This window comes from Lissotriton vulgaris, unplaced genomic scaffold, assembly GCF_964263255.1.
Source record: "Lissotriton vulgaris unplaced genomic scaffold, aLisVul1.2 SCAFFOLD_2975, whole genome shotgun sequence".
NCBI lineage: Eukaryota > Metazoa > Chordata > Amphibia > Caudata > Salamandridae > Lissotriton > Lissotriton vulgaris.
Window position 1 is genome coordinate 115,218 of NW_028247985.1, and position 25,799 is coordinate 141,016.

General features: G+C 50.6%; 1 protein-coding gene across 2 annotated transcripts in view; it reads left to right on the plus strand.

Moving 5' to 3' along the window:
- PSTK (phosphoseryl-tRNA kinase) overlaps positions 1–25,799 on the plus strand; it is a 96,314-nt gene that overhangs the window by 48,444 nt on the left and 22,071 nt on the right. Inside the window, exons 3-5 of one of the 2 annotated variants that reach the window (XM_086949858.1) lie at positions 19,988–20,183; positions 20,723–20,804; positions 22,321–22,414. In XM_086949858.1, the coding sequence (XP_086805984.1) occupies positions 19,988–20,183; positions 20,723–20,804; positions 22,321–22,414 (372 nt within the window). The remainder of the gene's footprint in view (positions 1–19,987; positions 20,184–20,722; positions 20,805–22,320; positions 22,415–25,799) is intronic. The other variant, XM_086949859.1, reaches the window with a different exon arrangement.

Consider the following 25,799-nt stretch of genomic DNA (forward strand, 5'->3'; position numbering starts at 1 on the left):
CTGATGCAACCACCACACAGCTCCACCGACACAGCTCCACCGATGCACCCACCACAGAGCTCCACAGATGACCCCACCACACAGCTCCACTGATGCACCCAAGACACAGCTCCACTGATGCACCCAAGACACAGCTCCACCGAGGCACCCACCACACAGCTCCACCGAGGCACCCACCACACAGCTCCACTGATGCACCCACCACACAGCTCCACCTATGCAGCCACCACACAGCTCCACCGAGCCACCCACCACACAGCTCCACCGATGCACCCACCACACAGCTCCACCGATGCACCCACCACACAGCTCCACCGAGGCACCCACCACACAGCTCCACCGATGCACCCACCACACAGCTCCACCGAGGCACCAACCACGCAGCTCCACCGATGCACCCACCACACAGCTCCACCGAGGCACCCACCACACAGCTCCACTGATGCACACACCACACAGCTCCACTGACACAGCTCCACCAATGCACCCACCACACAGCTCCACAGAGGCACCCACCACACAGCTCCACCGATGCACCCACCACACAGCTCCAACTACACAGCTCCACCGATGCACCCACCACACAGTTCCACCGATGCACCCACCACACAGTTCCACCGATGCACCCACCACACAGCTCCACCGATGCACCCACCACACAGCTCCACCGAGGCACCCACCACACAGCTCCACCGAGGCACCCACCACACAGCTCCACCGAGGCACCCACCACACAGCTCCAGCGAGGCACCCACCACACAGCTCCAGCGAGGCACCCACCACACAGCTCCACCTATGCACCCACCACACAGCTCCACCGAGGCACCCACCACACAGCTCCACAGAGCCACCCACCACACAGCTCCACCGATGCACCCACCACACAGCTCCACCGAGGCACCCACCACACAGCTCCACCGAGGCACCCACCACACAGCTCCACCGAAGCACCCACCACACAGCTCCACCGAGGCACCCACCACACAGCTCCACCGAGGCACCCACCACACAGCTCCACCGATGCACCCACCACACAGCTCCACAGATGCACCCACCACACAGCTCCACAGATGCACCCACCACACAGCTCCACCGAGGCACCCACCACACAGCTCCACCGAGGCACCCACCACACAGCTCCACCGAGGCACCCACCACACAGCTCCACCGAGGCACATACCACACAGCTCCACTGATGCACCCAGCTCCACCGATGCACCCACCACACAGCTCCACCGACACAGCTCCACCGATGCACCCACCACACAGCTCCACCGATGCACCCACCACAGAGCTCCACCGATGCACCCACCACAGAGCTCCACAGATGACCCCACCACACAGCTCCACTGATGCACCCAAGGCACAGCTCCACCGAGGCACCCACCACACAGCTCCACCGAGGCACCCACCACACAGCTCCACCGATGCACCCACCACACAGCTCCACCTATGCACCCACCACACAGCTCCACCTATGCACCCACCACACAGCTCCACCGAGGCACCCACCACACAGCTCCACAGAGCCACCCACAACACAGCTCAACCGATGCACCCACCACACAGCTCCACCGAGGCACCCACCACACAGCTCCACCGAGGCACCCACCACACAGCTCCACCGAGGCACCCACCACACAGCTCCACCGATGCACCCACCACACAGCTCCACCGATGCACCCACCACACAGCTCCACCAAGGCACCTACCACACAGCTCCACCGATGCACCCACCACACAGCGCCACTGAGGCACCAACCACACAGCTCCACCGATGCACCCACCACACAGCTCCACCGAGGCACCCACCACACAGCTCCACCGATGCACCCACCACACAGCTCCACTGACACAGCTCCACCAATGCACCCACCACACAGCTCCACAGAGGCACCCACCACACAGCTCCACCGATGCACCCACCACACAGCTCCACCAAGGCACCCACCATACAGCTCCACCAAGGCACCCACCACACAGCTCCACCTACACAGCTCCACCGATGCACCCCACACACAGTTCCACCGAGGCACCAACCACACAGCTCCACCGATGCACCCACCACACAGCTCCACCTAAGCACCCACCACACAGCTCCACCGAGGCACCCACCACAGCTTCACAGAGCCACCCACCACACAGCTCCACCGATGCACCCACCACACAGCTCCACTGAAGCACCCACCACACAGCTCCACCGAGGCACCCACAACACAGCTCCACAGATGCACCCACCACACAGATCCACAGATGCACCCACCACACAGCTCCACAGATGCACCCACCACACAGCTCCACCGAGGCACCCACCACACAGCTCCACCGAGGCACCCACCACACAGCTCCACCGAGGCACCCACCACACAGCTCCACAGATGCACCCAGCTCCACAGATGCACCCACCACCCAGCTCCACAGATGCACCCACCACACAGCTCCACAGATGCACCCACCACGCAGCTCCACAGATGCACCCACCACGCAGCTCCACAGATGCACCCAGCTCCACAGATGCACCCACCACCCAGCTCCACAGATGCACCCACCACACAGCTCCACAGATGCACCCACCACGCAGCTCCACAGATGCACCCACCACGCAGCTCCACAGATGCACCCACCACCCAGCTCCACAGATGCACCCACCACCCAGCTCCACTGATGCACCCACCACACAGCTCCACTGATGCACCCACCACCCAGCTCCACCGATGCACCCACCACACAGCTCTACCGACACAGCTCCACTGATGCACCCACCACACAGCTCCACCGACACAGCTCCACTGATGCACCCACCACACAGCTCCACTGATGCACCCACCACACAGCTCCACTGATGCACCCACCACACAGCTCCACTGATGCAACCACCACACAGCTCCTCCGACACAGCTCCACCGATGCACCCACCACAGAGCTCCACAGATGACCCCACCACACAGCTCCACTGATGCACCCAAGACACAGCTCCACCGAGGCACCTGCCACACAGCTCCACCGATGCACCCACCACACAGCTCCACCGATGCACCCACCACACAGCTCCACCGATGCACCCACCACACATGCTCCACCTATGCACCCACCACACAGCTCCACCGAGGCACCCACCACACAGCTCAACAAATGCACCCACCACACAGCTCCACTGATGCAACCACCACACAGCTCCACCGACACAGCTCCACCGATGCACTCACCACAGAGCTCCACAGATGCCTCCACCACACAGCTCCACCGATGCACCCACCACACAGCTCCACCCACCGAGGCACCCACCACACAGCTCCACCGATGCACCCACCACACAGCTCCACCCACCGAGGCACCCACCACACAGCTCCACCGAGGCACCTACCACACAGCTCCACCTATGCACCCACCACACAGCTCCACCTATGCACCCACCACACAGCTCCACAGAGGCACCTACCACACAGCTCCACCGATGCACCCACCACACAGCTCCACTAAAGCACCCACCACACAGCTCCACCGAGGCACCCACCACACAGCTCCACAGATGCACCCACCACACAGCTCCACAGATGCACCCACCACACAGCTTCACAGATGCACCCACCACCCAGCTCCACAGATGCACCCACCACCCAGCTCCACAGATGCTCCCACCACCCAGCTCCACAGATGCACCCACCACACAGCTCCACAGATGCACCCACCACACAGCTCCACAGATGCACCCACCACCCAGCTCCACCGATGCACCCACCACACAACTCCACTGATGCACCCACCACCCAGCTCCACCGATGCACCCACCACACAGCTCCACCGACACAGCTCCACTGATGCAACCACCACACAGCTCCACCGACACAGCTCCCCTGATGCACCCACCACACAGCTCCCCGGATGCAACTACCACACAGCTCCACCGAGGCACCCACCACACAGCTCCACCGAGGCACCCACCACACAGCTCCACCGAGGCACCCACCACACAGCTCCACCGAGGCACCCACCACACAGCTCCACCGAGGCACCCATCACACAGCTCCACTGACACAGCTCCACCAATGCACCCACCACACAGCTCCACAGAGCCACCCACCACACAGCTCCACCGAGGCACCCACCACACAGCTCCACCGAGGCACCCACCACACAGCTCCACCGATGCACCCACCACCCAGCTCCACTGACACAGCTCCACCAATGCACCCACCACACAGCTCCACAGAGGCACCCACCACACAGCTCCACCGATGCACCCACCACACAGCTCCACCGATGCACCCACCACACAGCTCCACCAAGGCACCCACAATACAGCTCCACCAAGGCACCCACCACACAGCTCCACCAAGGCACCCACCACACAGCTCCACCTACACAGCTCCACCGATGCACCCACCACACAGTTCCACCGATGCACCCACCACACAGCTCCACCGATGCACCCACCACACAGCTCCACCGAGGCACCCACCACACAGCTCCACCGAGGCACCCACCACACAGCTCCACCGAGGCACCCACCACACAGCTCCACCGAGGCACCCACCACACAGCTCCACCGAGGCACCCACCACACAGCTCCACCGAGGCACCCACCACACAGCTCCACCGAGGCACCCACCACACAACTCCACCGAGGCACCCACCACACAGCTCCACCGAGGCACCCACCACACAGCTCCACCGAGGCACCCACCACACAGCTCCACCGAGGCACCCACCACACAGCTCCACCGAGGCACCCACCACACAGCTCCACCAAGGCACCCACCACACAGCTCCACCGATGCACCCACCACACAGCTCCACAGATGCACCCACCACCCAGCTCCACCGATGCACCCACCACACAACTCCACCGATGCACCCACCACACAACTCCACTGATGCACCCACCACCCAGCTCCACCGATGCACCCACCACACAGCTCCACCGACACAGCTCCACTGATGCAACCACCACACAGCTCCACCGACACAGCTCCCCTGATGCACCCACCACACAGCTCCCCTGATGCAACTACCACACAGCTCCACTGAGGCACCCACCACACAGCTCCACCGAGGCACCCACCACACAGCTCCACCAAGGCACCCACCACACAGCTCCACCGAGGCACCCACCACACAGCTCCACCGAGGCACCCACCACACAGCTCCACCGAGGCACCCATCACACAGCTCCACTGACACAGCTCCACCAATGCACCCACCACACAGCTCCACCGAGGCACCCACCACACAGCTCCACCGAGGCACCCACCACACAGCTCCACCGAGGCACCCACCACACAGCTCCACCGAGGCACCCACCACACAGCTCCACCGAGGCACCCACCACACAGCTCCACCGAGGCACCCACCACACAGCTCCACCGAGGCACCCACCACACAGCTCCACCGAGGCACCCACCACACAGCTCCACCGAGGCACCCACCACACAGCTCCACCGATGCACCCACCACACAGCTCCACCGAGGCACCCACCACACAGCTCCACCGAGGCACCCACCACACAGCTCCACCGAGGCACCCATCACACAGCTCCACCGAGGCACCCACCACACAGCTCCACCGAGGCACCCACCACACAGCTCCACCGAGGCACCCATCACACAGCTCCACTGACACAGCTCCACCAATGCACCCACCACACAGCTCCACAGAGCCACCCACCACACAGCTCCACCGAGGCACCCACCACACAGCTCCACCGAGGCACCCACCACACAGCTCCACCAAGGCACCCACCACACAGCTCCACCGAGGCACCCACCACACAGCTCCACCGAGGCACCCACCACACAGCTCCACCGAGGCACCCATCACACAGCTCCACTGACACAGCTCCACCAATGCACCCACCACACAGCTCCACCGAGGCACCCACCACACAGCTCCACCGAGGCACCCACCACACAGCTCCACCGAGGCACCCACCACACAGCTCCACCGAGGCACCCACCACACAGCTCCACCGAGGCACCCACCACACAGCTCCACCGAGGCACCCACCACACAGCTCCACCGAGGCACCCACCACACAGCTCCACCGAGGCACCCACCACACAGCTCCACCGAGGCACCCACCACACAGCTCCACCGATGCACCCACCACACAGCTCCACAGATGCACCCACCACACAGCTCCACAGATGCACCCACCACACAGCTCCACAGATGCACCCACCACCCAGCTCCACCGATGCACCCACCACACAACTCCACCGATGCACCCACCACACAGCTCCACAGATGCACCCACCACCCAGCTCCACCGATGCACCCACCACACAACTCCACTGATGCACCCACCACCCAGCTCCACCGATGCACCCACCACACAGCTCCACCGACACAGCTCCACTGATGCACCCACCACACAGCTCCACCGAGGCACCCACCACACAGCTCCACCGAGGCACCCACCACACAGCTCCACCGAGGCACCCACCGCACAGCTCCACCGAGGCACCCACCACACAGCTCCACCGAGGCACCCACCACACAGCTCCACCGAGGCACCCATCACACAGCTCCACCGAGGCACCCATCACACAGCTCCACTGACAGCTCCACCAATGCACCCACCATACAGCTCCACCGAGGCACCCACCACACCGCTCCACCAAGGCACCCACCACACAGCTCCACCGATGCACCCACCACACAGCTCCACCGATGAAGCCACCACACAGCTCCACTGATGCACCCACAACCACCGATGCACCCACCACACAGCTCCACCGACACAGCTCCACCGATGCACCCACCACACAGCTCCACCGATGCACCCACCACACAGCTCCACCGATGCACCCACCACACAGCTCCGCCGATGCACCCACCACACAGCTCCACCGATGAAGCCCCCACACAGCTCCACTGATGCACCCACAACCACCGATGCACCCACCACACAGCTCCACCGACACAGCTCCACCGATGCACCCACCACACAGCTCCACCGATGCACCCACCACACAGCTCCACCGAGGCACCCACCACACAGCTCCACCGATGCACCCAGCACACAGCTACACCGAGGCACCCACCACACAGCTCCACCGAGGCACCCACCACACAGCTCCACCGAGGCACCCACCACACAGCTCCACAGATGCACCCACCACACAGCTCCACCGATGCACCCACCACACAGCTCCGCCGATGCACCCACCACACAGCTCCGCCGATGCACCCACCACACAGCTCCGCCGATGCACCCACCACACAGCTCCACTGATGCACCCACCACACAGCTCCGCCGAGGCACCCAGCACACAGCTACACCGAGGCACCCACCACACAGCTCCACCGAGGCACCCACCACACAGCTCCACCGAGGCACCCACAACACAGCTCCACCGATGCACCCACCACACAGCTCCACCGATGCACCCACCACACAGCTCCGCCGATGCACCCACCACACAGCTCCGCCGATGCACCCACCATACAGGTCCGCCGATGCACCCACCACACAGCTCCGCGGAGGCACCCACTACACAGCTCCGCTGATGCACCCACCACACAGCTCCGCGGAGGCACCCACCACACAGCTCCACCGATGCACCCACCACACAGCTCCACTGATGCAACCACCATACAGCTCCACCGACACAGCTCCACCGATGCACCCACCACAGAGCTCCACAGATGCCCCCACCACAGAGCTCCACAGATGCCCCCACCACAGAGCTCCACAGATGCCCCCACCACAGAGCTCCACCAATGCACCCACCACACAGCTTCACCGATGCACCCACCACACAGCTCCACCGATGCACCCACAGTCATTCTGTAATTTCTTCGACACTTTCTCATGTTTGTCAAGGATTTTCTAATGCGTGACCACCTTCTCAAAAGCCTCAGCGTGTCTTAATATAATCAGCACGTCACCTCTGCCAAGCGATAATGGCATTGGGTGTGCACTCTGTCTGCAACCACCGAGTCTGCCGTGGCAACGTAAGGCCTGTGGCCCCCTCCCGCTCTTCTGCCTTTTGTACGGCATACCCTGCCTTCCCCCATTAGCCTTCACTTCCTCTCCCTTTTTAGGTCGAGGCTACTGTTGCACTGCAATGCAGTGGGGGGCGGAGCCAAAGATTTCATGACTTCAACAGTGGGGGGCTTTAACCCGCCTCTCTCTACCATTGGCTAGCTTCGTAAATGGAGGCTAGCCATTGGAAGAGATGTGTGTCAATTACTCTTTTCTTGATGCGATCCGTGGGCGTTTCTGTCTCTTTTTTTAAGTCCCGCCCCCACACCCTCCCTCTCGCCGAGGTCCGAGGTCCGAGGTCCCAGTCTATTCCTTCTGTAATGTACCTTTTGCTACCTCTTGTATTTTGTTTGCTCACAATTGTCACTTTTGCCTCATGTAACTTAATGTCTGCTTTTGTAACGTGTTCACTCGTATCGTAATCTTCTCATGGATCATTTCTGTTCCTATTGTGAAGCGCTCTGACGCACCGCCTGCAGTGACCTGAAGGGGCCGCCGCGCTGCCCGCAGCGACCCGGAAGTGCTTCCCTCCAGGACCCGGATTCAGACCGGGGTTCTCCAGTCGTTCTGGCTGCCACCTTCTCCCGTTTCTCCTGAACTCGTGCCCATGAGGCAGCCTCCTCAGATCAAATCCGACATGGGGGTCTGCGCGGTCACGTAAGCGTTTACTTTCAGGAATCTAATAGTCTAGCAAAGGGCGGCAGTGAAATTCCAGAGAAGTGAGAGCAAGGTTCCAGAAACTTGAGTTTTTTTGTGTTTTTTTTTTTTTGCCCGTATACCACAAAACAGCCTAAAAAATTAAACGCCTTTCATGAAAATGCACGCTGACAACAAGACTCCTACGATAAGACTCCCTCGAGCCAGTTGCTGATGACAATCAGGTGCCTGTGAGCTATGGAGGGCTCCTGCGTGCCATGGAAGAGAGCTGCTGGGGGCCTGCACGATGCGGGCTCCTTCCAAGAACGCACCCTGGCTGCGTAATTAAGATGCTGCCCTGCTCAGGCCTGGTGTAGCCCTTACCTACAACAAACGAAGAACTGCCCTGGGCAACACGAGTCACCTGCCCCTGCTGCGACACGTGCACCTCTCGCCCAGGTGTCATATGTCTCAGACAATGTCCATCCTATGCCTGAGGTAGGGCTATAAAAGGCATGTATGGCCCGAGGGTCTAGCAGTGTCCCTGCGAGAAGCTCGTGTGGCAGACAGTCACCCAGAGCCTGCTGAAGATGAAGCTCCTGCTCGGCGCCCTGCTCACCTGCTGCTTGGTTACAACAGGTACTGGTGCCCCGGGGCCAGGCCCTCTCAATCCACGCGCCCCTCGCTCTCCCCTCAAAGGTGTCCTTCCCTCCAAACACTCTTTCATCGCCCAATACCCCCGCCCCAAACCCATGGCTTCCTCGCAACTTTCCCTGGGGATTTTTTTTCTCATCTAACAGATCCTTCACTCTCCATCCCTTGCCCCCGCCCCCACCCACACCCCCCATCACAAGCAATGTGACCACTACCCCGCATCGCAGGACTGTCCTCTCCCAGCCCCTTGGTCCTCTTCCATGGGCTTTCACTCCAACCCGAACTATGAACCCTGACTTCCGTTCAATGTGTCCATGTGCCCCTAACTCCCGGCCAAAGGGCCCCTCCTTCTTCTCGAAAGGCCAACTCTCCTCCCATAGGCCCCTTATTCATAGTGGTTACCCGAATCCCCCCAAACCAAGCCAAGGTGCACCCCACTGGCCGTTCCGGCGGCACCTTACATCCCTTCCATTAACTCCTCACTCACCGTGGTCATGGGCAACGGGCCAACAACTTCCTGGGTCAGGGGTCCTGCAAAGCTCGGGGGGCATTCTACGTCGTACAATGTGCAGTTCATTGAAAATGCATTACGTACATGACGTCTAGTTAAAAAATAGGCAACAATACTGTAAAAAGCCAAAAAGAACAATCCGTGTCAGAAGTGGGGTAATATTCTGATGTATTTTTAAAAGACTTGGAAGGCCTAACATGGTATGGGTGGTTATAAAACAAGGCCTAACATGGTATGGGTGGGTAGTGTTATAAAACGGAGTTATGGGATGGAGTGATAGGATAGGATGGAGAGCTGGGGTGTAGGTTACAGGATGGAGATTTTGGGTACGAATTGTAAAATGGAGATATAGAGTGCAGTGTTATAGGGTGGCGATATGGAGGTGTTTTATAAGATTGCTTTAGGGTGTAAAGTTCTATAGGGTGGCTATTTTGGGGTGTTATAGGGTGGAGGTTTGAGGAGCAGTGCTATTAATGGAGATATTGGGTGTAGTTATGAGTTTTGATGTTATATGAGGGAGACCTAGGGTGCAGCGTCATGGAAAGGAGATTTAGGGTTTGGTGTTACAGGGTGGAGATACAGGGTGTCATGTTATAGGATGGAGTTGTATGGTGTAGTGATTTTGGATGATGATCTAGGGCACAATGTTATAAGCTGGAGATATGGGGTGTAGTCCTAAATAGGGAGATATGGGTTGTAGAGTGATATGATGGACTTGTGGTGTGAGATGTCAGTGGATGGAGATATGCAGGATAGTGTTCTAGGATCTAGTTATGGGATTATGAAGAACTTTGTGCAAATGTATCATCAGTAAAAGACGATGAGAACTTAATGCGTCCCTTTTGGTACTCTCAATCTGCTTTCTGTATGGAGCGTGAGCCCAGTGTCATCCGTCTGTGTGTGTCTGTGTGTGTCTGTTTGTGTGGCTCTGTGTGTCTGTGTGTGTAGCTTTTTTTTAGGTGGCTCTATGTGTGGGTGGCTGTGTGTGTGTGTAGGTGGCTGTGTGTGTGGGTGGCTCTGTGTGTGTGGGTGGCTCTATGTGAATGACTGTGTGGGTGGCTCTGTATGTTTGTGTGTGCGCGTGGCTCTGTGTGTGTGTGCTCGTGGCTCTGTGTGTGTGCGTGTGCATGTGGCTCTGTGTGTGTGCGTGACTCTGTGTGTGTGCGTGGCTCTGTCTGTGTGTGTGCGTGGCTCTGTCTGTGTGTGTGCGTGGCTCTGTCTGTGTGTGCGCGTGGCTCTGTGTGTGTGCGTGGCTCTGTCTGTGTGTGCGCGTGGCTCTGTGTGTGCGCGTGGCTCTGTCTGTGTGTGCGCGTGGCTCTGTCTGTGTGTGCGCGTGGCTCTGTCTGTGTGTGCGCGTGGCTCTGTCTGTGTGTGCGCGTGGCTCTGTCTGTGTGTGCGCGTGGCTCTGTGTGTGCGCGTGGCTCTGTGTGTGCGCGTGGCTCTGTGTGTGCGCGTGGCTCTGTCTGTGTGTGCGCGTGGCTCTGTCTGTGTGTGCGCGTGGCTCTGTCTGTGTGTGCGCGTGGCTCTGTCTGTGTGTGCGCGTGGCTCTGTCTGTGTGTGTGCGTGGCTCTGTCTGTGTGTGCGCGTGGCTCTGTCTGTGTGTGCGCGTGGCTCTGTGTGTGCGCGTGGCTCTGTCTGTATGTGCGCGTGGCTCTGTCTGTGTGTGCGCGTGGCTCTGTCTGTGTGTGCGCGTGGCTTTGTGTGTGTGCTTGGCTCTGTGTGTGTGTGCATGGCTCTGTCTGTGTGTGTGCGCGTGGCTCTGTCTGTGTGCGTGGCTCTGTGTGTGTGTGTGTGCGTGGCTGTGTGTGTGTGTGTGTGTGTGTGTGTGCGAGGCTCTGTGTGTGTGTGTGTGTGGCTCTGTCTGTGTGGCTCTGTCTGTGTGGGTGTGTGTGTGTGTGTGTGTGTGTGTGCGAGGCTCTGTCTCTGTGTGTGTGTGTATGTGCGGCTCGGTCTGTGTGTGTGTGCACGGCTCGGTCTGTGTGTGTGTGTGTGGTTCTGTGTCTGCGAATACTCTCTAATGCTCACCTATTGCCATAGTAAATGACAATACCATTTATTTATGTTTTTAAAGAAAAAAATGTCATGAGCAATGCCAATAGCTATACCTTTAATAATGCCGAGACCATTGCATTGTAAATGCTTGTTTATTATCCCGTCTCTGTCCTTCACTTTTCCCGTTTCGCTTTTCATTTCTTTCTTCACAAACCGTGTCTCCTCCTGTGTGTGTGGCTCTGTCTGTGTGTGTGGCTCTGTCTGTGTGTGTGGCTCTGTCTGTGTGTGTGGCTCTGTGTGTGTGCTTGGCTCTATGTGTGTGTGCATGGCTCTGTCTGTGTGTGTGCGCGTGTCTCTGTCTGTGTGCGTGGCTCTGTGTGTGTGTGTGTGCGTGGCTCTGTGTGTGTGTGTGCGTGGCTGTGTGTGTGTGTGCGAGGCTCTGTGTGTGTGTGTGTGTGTGTGTAGCTCTGTCTGTGTGTGTGTGTGTGTGTGTGTGGCTCTGTCTGTGTGGCTCTGTCTGTGTGGGTGTGTGTGTGTGTGCGCGGCTCTGTCTCTGTGTGTGTGTGTGTATGTGCGGCTCTGTCTGTGTGTGTGTGCACGGCTCGGTCTGTGTGTGTGTGTGTGGTTCTGTGTCTGCGAATACTCTCTAATGCTCACCTATTGCCATAGTAAATGACAATACCATTTATTTATGTTTTTAAAGAAAAAAATGTCATGAGCAATGCCAATAGCTATACCTTTAATAATGCCGAGACCATTGCATTGTAAATGCTTGTTTATTATCCCGTCTCTGTCCTTCACTTTTCCCGTTTCGCTTTTCATTTCTTTCTTCACAAACCGTGTCTCCTCCTTTCTGTTCCCAATGCTAGCTCTCCTGTTTGTTCAAGTAACACTACACCTACAACAAGCCAGGACTATTGGCTTTGTCAGTGGCTGTTAGTTTCCATTACTAAGGACAATTAAAAGATGTACTGCTTCTCTGTGCTTGTTTTATTTTAATAGCATCATAGTGTTTCAGGCTACGTAATATCGAATACTAGATTGGCATCTAGTCTCCTTGGGACTCACAAACCTCTTCTCAACCGTTTTCCTATACCATCCTGGATAACTTAGCACAGGAACATTCTTCTCATACACAAGTTTGAGCTATTGACATTGTAAATAACAATGCCTTTTATTTCTGTTTTGGATTTTAAAACATAAATAAAAGTCATTGCCGTTTACAATGCCAATAGCTTAAACTCGCGTAAATCCGAGACCTATTGCATTGAAAATGCTTGTTAAATACCCCAAATTACTTGGCTTGAGAATGCAGATATTTTTAACAATTTGCAAAAGTAAAGCATGATTCTGAATTTCAGAGGAAGATTGGAAAATGGTAAACTGGCATGTTTCTCTGAATCTCTAATATTATGTGTAGAACACATAATGAGCCCTACATTAGGATCTAGGATTTCCCGAATTCAGTGCTATTCTTGTACCCTGTGATGAGACTAAACATTACAAAGATGTCTACCAAGCCTCAGGTACTAATGCTACTAGGGCATCAGTAGATGAGAGGGGGATGTAGAATTTTTAGAGATATAACATACAGTCTCCCTTGCCAAAAACTTTACTCGCACATAGGGTATCCTACAGCCTGTAAGTACCAATTCACATTAGCCCCTAGACACCTTTTCTAGTTGTTTTGATAGCCCTCGCCCACTCTATTAGTGGTACTTCCTTATCAATTTGTTGAGGAAACCATACTAGAACGTGACCAATGGTGGATCGGCCAGACTAAAAAAAGACATGAGTACTTCATGATGGCATACCATAGCACCAAATTAACTCCATGAAATGAAGACTCCATGGTTAGACACTAAAATACCTGAAATGTATGCCATCTATTTAACCTTCCAGCACCTTTTATCACTATACAAATTTGAGAGAAAATACCAAAAACGTTCTTATTCGCAACAAACTCCAGATTGTTATCATGAGTGGCGAATTAGATGGACATACCAGCGATTTGGAAAGCGCATGCCCACGACCAATGTAAATAGTGCAATAATAAGATGGTATGGTTGAGTAGAAAGCCCACTTTGGTTCAGAGGAATGAGAATCCATTGATAAAAGAAGCTGTTCCGTCACAAAATCATAAATGGCTCAAAGAACCAATTACAGGCATTTTCCCGTTTCAAATTTTCAGTGGATCTATGCTGTTGTGTATGTTGTCGCACCGCATGATGGATAATTCCTACAATAGGGTGAGATACTTTGTGTTTGTATATATGTATTCTCATCCATCAATCACAGATTTGAAGTGCAGCATAACAAATTGTTATGTTAATTGTGTGCATGTATCAGACTGAATAAGGAAGGCACGTGTGTCACGAGTGGACTTTACAGTGCAATTCTGCATGTCGGTGTGCTGTGTAATAATAGGTTTGATGTGTCTTTTGTGTCATACCACAGAATCATGATATCCCCTTATGCTGTTGTTTTCTCCCATTACAGGAACTATATAAAACAGTTGTGCGAGTAGTCCATATATGTGTTATGTGTTTTATGTCTTATGTCCCAACTGCATAGAGAAAGAGCCTATAGATGGCAAACTTATAAGTACAGGTCAAATAGACACGTGTTCTGGGGCGTTCCCTTTTGTCCTGATGAAAGTCTAGGACCCAAGAGGCCGCACAAATATAGGCTGAAACATCCAAAACATGACTTTTATCTTATCCGGGGCACCTGCTATTAAAAGGATACCTGGGTGGCCTCTAGGTACTTTTAACGAGATTAAGACCTCAGCAAAAAACATGTGCGTCCTGGAATGTGTTTGAGCCCATCTTGATCTTTCGGAATCGGGGTGAGACCCGATGATGAAGCATGCCAGTAATAAAGTAGGTGAGGGTCTATCAAAATAACTAGACGAGGTGTCTATGGGGTAATCTGAATTAGTACATGCGGGTTGTAGGTTACCCTTTTGTGTGATGAATGTTTAATAAAATATTGCCTGTATACCTTCTCTGCTTCCAGCTGAATCACACTGCAGCTGACAGAGAAAGTAATTCATATTTCTGATGCATACGTCTACCTGCAGATTTCTCACCTGTAGAATTATCCCAGGTGTCCGAATGGGATCTGGAAACTTCAAAGCTCTCAAGCTGCCAGGAGGGGGCGTGGGCTTTGTATCAATGCCGTAAATGATATAAGATGACATCCCCAAAGCCATTTTTTACCCACCCTGGGGCAACAACGTGAGTTCCCATTTTTCCACATCTTCAACACCGATCCAGAGTATGCTCTCTCTCTTCTGAAACTGGTGAGTTTTCATCACAGAAAATCTATTGTGTGCAGGTCAAACGTCTCCTTCAAAACTGTTTAGACACTCTAGGGACTGTGAGGAGGAATTGGCCACTACTGACTTCCATTGCATCTGCCTTTGGTGCCCAGGCTTAGACGATGACTGCCATTCAAGTGAATCTTGCCTCAACATGCACCAGAGTCTATCAAAGATCAGCAGGCCAAGTTACTCATGGCTAGGGGTATAATGGCAGACGCAGCAGTCGTTGGTCAATTCCACGCTCCAGGTCGCTATCCTCGCATTTTTCAAGCAAACTCATGTAGCACAAGAAACATGACAAAAATGTCCTCCAACTCCCACAGGATCTTCATCCTCAGAACTGAAGTTGGTAGTTGTGGGGCAGGGAGATCATCCCAAGGTGTCGCCACGCACCAGTGACTCCACAGGACTCTGCCCCTGAACTGCCTCGATCTTCGCCTGCACCTTCTCTGTTGTTTCCAGCTCCAGTGTTCCTAGAATTTCCAGCGTCAACGTCTTCCCACCTGGAGTTTCTGACACCAGGTTTGGACCTGGCTTTGTTCCACATTGTGTTCCTTAGTGCCACCTGTAGCATCTTTTTGAGAGCCACAGTACCATCCAGTGCACCGTCTGGGACCGATGCCATTAGGCTCTGCTCCTTTAGTACCAGCGCCAGTTCCTCCATCTTTTTCACCCACGCCTCCAGCGCTGGACTTCTCAAGGAGAAAGAATATAGGAGAAGATTCATGATATTTTTTTTGAACAGATGATGATGATGATGGTGGTGGGGAATTAGCAGGCCTTTCATCCGCCAGTGGATTGGACACCTACCCCAAAGATGGAATTCCCAACAGGACCTTCTAGCCCAGAGTATTGTCCTTCCACTCAGTGGTTAAAAAAAGCTGTAGAAGTACTAGAGCTGCAGCTTCCAAAGGTGGACGTTAAAAAGAATTTCCTTAGCAAGGGTCGCCTCCCAGCCACACCAACTTTAGAACCTCTTCTGTCCTACATAGAGGCCTTTTGTAGATCTGGTGATGTCAGCTTAGGGGATGCACACTCGGCACTGGCATTCACCAGGCTGGTGGGATGGCGCTACCTCCCAGCACCAGAAGATCCTCCCTTATCTACTCATCTGTCACCAGAAAGCCTAGTCATACAAGCATCCTGCTCTCCTGGGCATTTGACATGTATCTTTCCTTCTGCTCTTTCCACAATGCGTCAAAACAGCTAAAAGCTTGGGAGAAGAAAACGTTTTCCATTTCAAAAGAAGGACATCCTAAACTTCCCGTACCTGGGTGACTAGCTGATCAAAGTCAGTGCACCAGGGAAGATGGCATGTCATATCAAGTCAACAGTCTTGTTACTGTCGACCTGGGCCTTTCAATCAGCAATCCCAGTTCTCACCTGGAGCCCTCCCAGTGCCTCCACTTTTTAGGGTCCGTTCTGAAAACGACCCTTCCACAAGCCTTGCCCCTCCTCAGAGAATTATTGATATCCTGGAAATGGTCCCATCTTTTCCAGAGGGCGCATAAGTTCCTGTCCTGAAGGTCTTGCGTCTTCTGGAATTCTCCTGGTCATGCATATTGCCACATAAGGGTTCTGCTGTAGCGTCTCGGCAGGCACTGGTTCCAGCATTGGGAGACCTGTCGGACCCAATCATAATTTTCCAGAGCCTTGCTGTAGATTCGATTTGGTGGGGGAACGAGACAAACCTGCTCTGTTAGGTTATGTTATGGTGAATTGTAAAGTGCACTATGACTCAGTATCCTGGCAGCGAGCAGGGCCAAGAGGGAGTTCTGAAAAAGACTTGCCTTCACCTTCTTGCATAATTCAAGAGGTGAGAAGGCTCAGATGTGTAGTGGCAGGTAATCCCATACTTTAGAAGGGATGTAGGAGAAGGTTCGACCGTCTGATCTGGATCTGTATGCGTACTATGTGTGCGAGTAGGAGTCTGTCAGGTTTGTGAAAGCAGGTGTAGGGCTGGACTTACGTAGTGCCTTGAAAGTGTGGGTGAGGAGTTTGTTGTGCTTGTTTGAGTATGGGTAACCAGTGTAGCTCCTTGAGGTGAAGTGAGATATGTTTGCAGCGTGGGAGGTTGAAAGTGATATTGTCCACGGAGTTCTGGATAGTCTGTCGCCTTCTGATGAGTTGTGGGCAACAGTGTTCGCATAGTCCTTCTTGCTTGTGGCTGAGGCATGGGGTGACAGCTTTCCGCATGTTGATTGGTAACCTGTATCAAAATTTTCAGGGTGTGGAAGCTTGAGGCGTTGATAGCGTTGATTTGAAATTCCATGTTAAGCTAGTAGTGAATGACCATCCTGAGGTTCTTGGTGTGGATGGTGAGATCTGCAAGGGGCATCCCCACAGTTTTACTAAGCATTACTGCCTGGATTCTGAAGCGTGTAAGGATAGCCATTTCGACAGATCGATACTGCAAATCTTCTGCATTTAACCATCAATTAACCCTACTCCTGAAAAGGCTACTGCTTTGGTATCTATTCTATAGCCTAGGAATTCCCATGTAGAAGTAACCATCAGGAGGAAAAGTTACTAACTTGAGGGAACAGTCTTTTTGGTGAATACTCTATCTACTTGGAGATTCCTCAGTATTCCCGCCCGCCTCCCCATTTGATGGATGTGTTATAGAGACAATAAGGTCCCAATTCAAGTTTGGTACTGTACTACTTAATGGTGATGCCATTCCATCCGCTTGCCTCAAATGCTTGGAAGACTCGATGGAAACTGACGTTGCGTAGGGGTAGGCACTATATGGCTTTGGCGATGTCCTCTGACGTCAACGCCAGCGTCAATACAAAGCCAGAGCCTGCTGCCCACAACTTAGGAGCTTCGAAGTGTCCTGATCCAGTCTGATGCCTGGGATACTTCTACAGGGGAGGAATATGCAGGTAGATGGAGTATCAACCAGAAAGCTTGTTAATGCAAGTCAATAACGTTGTCTTATGTGGACGTAGGTGGCTCATGTACTATTTTTTGAGTGCAAATGATAAAAGAATGGCAAATTTATTTCCATATGCAGAAGCTTCAAGAAATGTATTATATGTTGACTGTTTCAGGCGATTGAAATCACAAGCCTTTCTGGGACTTAATAGCGACTGCATTGAACGAGTGCCATTGTTCGTTTCCCTCTCTTTCATGTCAGAAATAACTTTTAAATATAGTATAAATTTTTCCTCATCTGATTTTCACATGTTTTTTATGCTACATGTCTGATTCATTGATGATAAAGTTTAACATTTAACAGAAAGTTAAGGAATGATCATACTGTCTCTTAGGATCAAGTAGTATTCAGAACAGTTTGTAGAAAATGGTTTGTTCCCATTGGGACACTTACACACGGAATAAGAAGGGCCAATGGAATTGGACAGGGTACACACAACCCAGCTGTGAAGCGTCCTTGAAGCAAATTTTGCCAGGTGGGCCCTACCACTAACAGACCTTCCAGGGTTAAAAAACATTTTTGAAAGGATGGGTTTTCTTTCTACCCCTAATTCGTAGACATTCCCTGGCACTCGCACCTATCCAGTGTTCTGGATAGCACATCATCTGTATTTAATTTAGAAGAAAAGTGATTGTATACCATATATCAACACTGTACAAAACCAAATTATGAGCAACATTTGAAAGTGAGATGGTTGCATTTTGAGTTTGTTGCTATAATTCCCAATGAGCTTTATAGATTACTTTCACCAATACCCTTAAAAAAAGACACCAAGAGTTAAGTCGCTCACAAAGGGGCTGTATAAACGTACCCATTCACACAGAATAGCTGCTCCTCTTCAGGAGAAACACGATCATCATAGTGACAAGATGCAGAAAAACATTTTAAAAAGTTGGTGTTTGCGTTGCGGTATGGGTTTGTCAGAGTGCTTTTGTTACATTCATATGCAGTAGTGAGGACCTTAGAGATTTTTTTATAAAAAGGGTACTCCCAAATTTGCTTTTTAGGTCTAGAGGGGGGAGAAAAAACAGCAACTATGGACACATAACCTCTAATCTGACCTATTAATCTTTCAAATGAGAGTTAATCTAAACCTTTCACAGAGATGCAACAATAATAGAAGGTATTCAAATAGACATATTATTCTTTAGTTTTTCATTTATTTTCATTTTCAGAATTTGAGGTAGAAAAAACATATTTTAGGCCCTGATGAAGCTTGATGCAAATTATATAGTTCACCGAAACGTACGTAGGCCCTATACATCTGGGAACCTCGCATAAAGAGATATATAAGGAAGAAGAACTAAATGAATAAGCAACATATAAATTGAACTTATCAAGAGAAAGAGATATGGATATCCAATTATAAAAGACCAAATGGGATCCTCAGATGTATTGTTGTTTTTTGTTGTATTTTATTGTATTTTGTCACTAGCATGAGTTTGTATGTAATTGAGTGAATGATGTAGAATGAGTGATAGAGAGATAGATAGCACTGTTTAGTTCCTATGTGGGGTTCACAAAAAAAGTCTGTCACTGCAAATAATGATTTTCTAGTACTTAACTATTTATTTGTTGTATGTTAAAAAATACCAAAAAATGCTAAAATATGTTTTTTCTACCTCAAATTCTGAAAATGAAAAACTAAAGAATAATATGTCTATTTGAATACCTTCTATTATTGTTGCATCTCTGTGAAAGGTTTAGATTAACTCTCATTTGAAAGATTAATAGGTCAGATTAGAGGTTATGTGTCCATAGGGAGGACCACTTCACTTACTGCGGTGGAATGCAGTAATCTCTGGCTTTCCTGTGCATGGACACCCTTGGAAAGCGATGCCTCGCCTACAAATGTGCGCTCAGTTCATCTCACTGACTGAGTGCTGTGTTTTTTTTAGCTCTGAGCTGCTCCATTTATCTTAGATTTTCCTTAATTCTTCTAGATTCTGCAGGTTTTTGCCAGTTGTTTTTGGACTGTACAGTGGAGCTCTGCCTGCAGCGAAATCGCCAAAGAAATATATCGCTACCTGATGAAATCATACATGTTATGAGTAGGAAACTGGAAAGACCTAACCCAGAAAAAAACCCATGGGAGCAGAAGAGCCTGATTCTGGACATGTCTGAGTGCACTTGGGATAGGTATGGACATTTTTGTGTGCTTCAGTGTTCATTTTGTATCTCAGGACAGTGACCCATTTTTTCATGTATGCGTGTGTCTGGAATTGAGGTTGTTTGAGCTTGACTGCTATCAGACTTACCTGTTCAATATCTTGTGCAACAAGGGTGTGTAGCCCCCATTCCCCTCTCTCTGTTGCCTAGGCATGTCACAGTATGTTGTCCTGGATTGGAGTTTACTAATTTCAACCTTAGTCTTGGCGGCATAAAGAATGGGCCAAATTGCAAATGTGTGGGGTTTGAAAAGAGCTGGGGAAGATGTGATGCTTGGACTTAAGGAGAAAAGCACAGCCCGGTGCATGTGTCAGTTGTGTAGGTTTTAAATTCAGTCAATTTAGACTGAAGGAGAAGGGACAGAGCCAGCATGACTCAGGTGGCACTTGTGTGTGTCTGAGAAGCATAGTTTGAATCGTCATATTATTGTGGTAACTGGGAAGAAATGAGCTGAAATCAGAACATGTTGTTAAGGCTGTGTAAAATAATTACATAAACGTTCCTCTAAGTTGCAGACCGAGAGTGATGGACATAATACAGATTGCGTTGGAGAGTCCAGTGAAATATCTCCCTGAAGACACAGAACAAAAGGTGAGAGAATGATACAGAGCAATCTGGGGCGCCAGTAGTTGTATGACAGCCTTATATGTGTTTTCAGAGTTTACAGTGAAGACAGAATAATTGCACAGCCAGCTTTGACTTTATCAAAAGGTGAAATGAGAAGTAAAGGGGCAGGTATAGTGTTTTTTAGGTTTAGTGACACTCATGTGAACAGGCTTTTTGTCGTGCTACTATTAGATGAGGAGTAGGTGAGGAGTAGTTTGGGTGGAGTTCCTCTTACATGAACAAATTAAATGTCCTATACAAGGGTGTTGGGTAGAATCCGCCTATATGAATAACTGGAGAGTGGTGTTTTATTTGAACAGTTGAAGAATGGAGTTAATCTGAACCAATGAAAGGGTGGAGTTGTACGTTTGTAAACAGGTTCAGGCCGTATTACTCGTGAACAGGCAGAGAGTGGTATACAATTTATGTGGAGTGTCTTTTTACATATAGGTAAACTAATTGGGGCTTAAGTTAATCTTATATGAACAGGAAGAGAGTGGAGGTAATGTTATGTAAACAGGTGCAGGCTAATGTCACATGAACAATGTAACAAATAGTTTTCAAGGCCATTGGTTCTCTTTGGATAACCTGTAGGAATGAGGTGTTCCTCCAATGTGAACAATCATATGGTAGTGCTACATGGCTGTCAAGTGACCCATTGCCAAAAGCCAGGACTAATAGAAACTGATACAAGGGCACTTTGGAGCTTTTATATTACTCCTATTTGAAACGGTTGATTGGGTTAGTGACTCATTTAATCAGGTGGTGCACCTTTTATATGATCAGATTCAGGATGCCATTACTCTAAGCTGAACAGGCGTTGGTGGGGAGGCGTTCCTGTTATTCAGGATGGTGATGTTACTGTTTGGTGAAAAGGTAGAGGGTGGTGTTTCTTTTTTGTGACTGGGTTGAGGGTGTTTTTACTCCTAGGTGGTAGGCGGGATGTGTTGCTCTTAGCTGAATAGGCAGTGGCTGAGTTCCTCCAAATCAGACAGCTAGGGAGTGGTTTTAATCCAATCTGGAAAAATGTGTTGGGTGGTGGTGTCCTCATATAAACAGGTGTTTCCTAAGAGTGGTGTTACTGTGAAGATAGCGGGTGATGTTAATATTTATGCGAGCAGATGAGACTGCTCACAGTTCCAATTGCTGTGTAGATCTAAAACGTTTTAAACATCTCTGGACCCCTGTGTTGATTTAGGGAGTTGTAGAAGTAGTTGAACCTAAGGGGTGATGTAAAGAACTGCAGTTGTTCAGCATCTGCATTTTGGAAAGCATTTGAAGTGGCTGGCTCTAGATGTTAATGTAGAGTGGCGAAGAAGTGGCTAAACCTCAGTGTTGCTGTGAAGAGCTGTAAATCCTATGGAACTTTAATGTTGATATCGGAAGCTGGTTATATGTTTGAACCCTGGTGTTGTTTTTAATAGCGGTAGAAGTGCCTGAATCTATAAGTAGGTTGAGCAGTTTCTCCTCCTTAACCAGACCCTCTCCTATTATGATGTAGGATGTAGACCGTGCTATAGCTGCATCAAGCTTGCTTCACCAGGCGGATCAGGCATTCAGGCGCATTGTATCTCAAACCATGGAAAAGGCACAAGGTAAGGAGATAACCCTGGTGTTTCTTTGCTGCTTTTCCTAAACAAACACTTGCCTGTTCAGCAGGTTTCTTAATGTTAGCATAACTGCGCTGCTTTTTACTTGACTGAGCACTATTTCCTAAGGGCAAGGTCTGGAGGGCCACAAGTGGCTCTTGGCCATACTTTGAGTGCCCTTGATCTAGAGTCAATAATAGCAGTGCATCCACAGAGATGATGCTGCTTGCTACTGGTGTAGGACAACCAAAGCAATGCTGCAGATCATGCAAGCCCTGGGGTAAGGAACAAGGGTTCAAATGGTAAAATCTTCCGCAGCGCAACTTCTCCGGCTACAGATGTGAAATTGAAGCACCCCTAGACTCCCACAGCACAAAAGTAGGGCCAGGAAAGAAGCAGCCTCACATTAAATGACAATAACGCAGCACGTTTATTTATGTTGAGCAGCTGCCTAGAGTCTTCTTGGGCTTTAAAGCAGCTGCCCTTCCCCAGCCCTCTCCCACAGTTCTCGAAGATAGCGGGTACTCTGTAAAGTAATTTGCCTGCCAAGCTGCAACCCAGCTACTTTCCTCAGACTGACAAATTCCTTTACACACAAAATCTATCATAAAAATACTCTCAATCCCACGGGGATTCCACTCCTCGATCTCTGCTTACTCCACCACACTGGTGTGTGGCTTATCAGGAAACAAGTAAAGCATTGAACCGACCACTGAGTCAATTTTTTAACATTCCCTGGGGAACAAACTGCTCCTATCAGGAGATGGGCTTCTTTTGAATCCTGATTGCATTTTCTATCCTGGGGACATAATTCCTGCATGTTCACTGCGTGATCACTAAATGGGGGAAGCTTGCTTTCCTCCTGCTCTGTTTCCTGGTACCTGTGTATGCTATCAGCAGGAAGATATGTTAATTAACTCCAAGCCAAGGGCCATGACCATCAAACAACAGAAGGTATGCCTGAGTTTAACAGTGATGAGTGCTGGTTCCTTCCCTAACCTACCAAGCTGCTTCAAGAACTAGGAAGGGACGCAGGGAAGCTGGTATGTCCAGCAGAACAGTTACCAGCTAGGTTTAGATTAAACACCATAGCTCACCCATCCATCCTCCCCTTTAGATCGCACTTGATCTCAACACACATATCACAGACGTGATAGAGGCAAAAAGAACCCAAGTAACTGAGACTGCAAAGACGTTACCAGACTGAGTATAGGTATCATTGACTATACATTAATGCTGCCAACACTGTTAGTCTGCCCCAGCCTGGATAGAGATGGCAGTAGCCCCTCTGTCAAAAGAAGGATGCATTTTGCATGCCTCCTCAACCTCCAAGCCAATCTCTAGGGTCACTATCTTTGTAAACAGGGAGGCTCTCAGTGGACACCCATGCTTGACTGTCATGTCAATATAGGCAAAAATCAAAAACCTACAGAAGTTTTTCAGTGCCTTGAGAGGAGGTCAACATGGGACAAGGAAGCAGGCTCTCCAGGCCCATGCAGACTTTCATCCCAACATTCCCTTAACTTTGATTTTAGTCTTCACTTTTAGATCCAGGCACAGTCTGACTGACCCACCAGAGCCTCACCTCTCAGACACAATGTCAAGATTGGGACTAGATCCATATAAGGGGGGGAGGGAGCATACTGCCTCTCATCCTAGCACACTTCACCCCATTGCATTCTGGTAAATACAGTACGCTTACTTCAAAGTTGCTGTAGTTTTTCACCAAAGTCTGTACAAGTGGTACTGTTCTCTCTAGACACGTCTTTTTGGGTTTAACCCTTAGTCAGTAGAGAGCACAGAAAAGTCATCTGGGTTGCTAAAATGCCGCCCAATTCTTTATAGGTTACAGTACCACTTCACAGGCATAGAGGTGCATCCTAGAGCTCACCAGCTCGTTGGCTCAAGGCTGAAGAAAGCACACAGCCTGCCATCCCAGCACAGTTCACTCCATTCTGCTACATGAAGTACGCTTACTTCAAAGTTGCTGTAGCTTTTCACCAAAGTTGGTACAGGTAGTACGGTTATCTCTAGACACGTGTTTCTGGGTTTACCCCTTCTTCCGTGCAGAGCAGTAGTAGTAGAGAGCAGAGAAACGTCACCTGGGGTTGATGAAATGCTGCCAAAGTCTTCATAGGTCACAGTACCACTCTGCAGGCACTCAGGCGCATCCCAGAAACCTGTTTCTAGAGATAACCGCACTAGCTGCGCCACCTTTGAAATAAGCTTACTGCATTTACCAGAATGCAGTGGGGTTAACTGTGCTTGGATGAGAGGCAGTGTGCTCACTCCTCCCTTAGGGTTAGATCCATGTAAAGCCGGAGGGGCTGGACCCGCCAATAAAGTAATCAATAAGTAACATTCCTCCCAAGCAAACACTTCAGTCAAAGTTATAAGTACAATATCTATTGTTCCATTGTAACAAGTAAACAACATTTACAAATACTTCAAAACAAATATGTTTTTTGGGGTGTTTTCAGCAACATGTAAACATACTTGAATTGTTTAATTCCCACGTGACTGACTGAATATTGGACAGGACTCCCTAATGAACTGTGTATGCAGTTAACAGAAAACTCTTGGCATAAGATTGACTTGTATAATGAAGGAGTTCCATTTTTTTTTGCTATCCCGGTTTACTTCTTTGCTCTAGCACATTAGTGCCAATATTAAGGCAATAGTGATATGTATTTGTTGCTAATGACAAGCCTACTTTGACAGCTGTTTCCTGTATGTATTTATATTTTGTTGAATAAACACCAAAAATGTACATTTGTGATTTTTCTTCACTTGTTACAATAGAATGATTGCCATATAACTTTGACTGAAGCATTAGCTTGGTGGACACTTTCTTCTTGATTACTTCACCTCTCAGGTACAGTATGACCCAATGGATCTTTCCTCCAAGCCACAGTCTGACCTAGCAGAACTGTCTCGCCCAGTCTCATAGTCTGAACCAGTATAGCATTGCTTCTGGGATTTAGCACATGCTTTCCTCTCCAATGTAGTCTTTCATAGCAAATACTTGATTATCATATCTCTCTCAGCTGAGCACTTCCTTCTTAGGCACATTAGTTCAGCTAAAAATTCCCTCTCAGTTTGTCTGTTCCAAATGATCCTTCTCTCTCAGACACCATCTGTCTCAACAGAGCCATACCATATGGCTGAGATACCCGCCACCCCCTCTCAACACAATCCCCAAAAGGAGGGAAACCGGAAACAGTTCTTAAAGTTTTTGGATGTGGGATGGAGTGACCATCCCGGCCGTATTTATTAAAACAAAATTAAAACATTAAACGTTTTCATGTTATGTACAATTTCATTATCACATTACGATGTTTGGCTAACCTTAACATAATCTCTAATACAGAGGTTCTCCTAGCCGAACTAG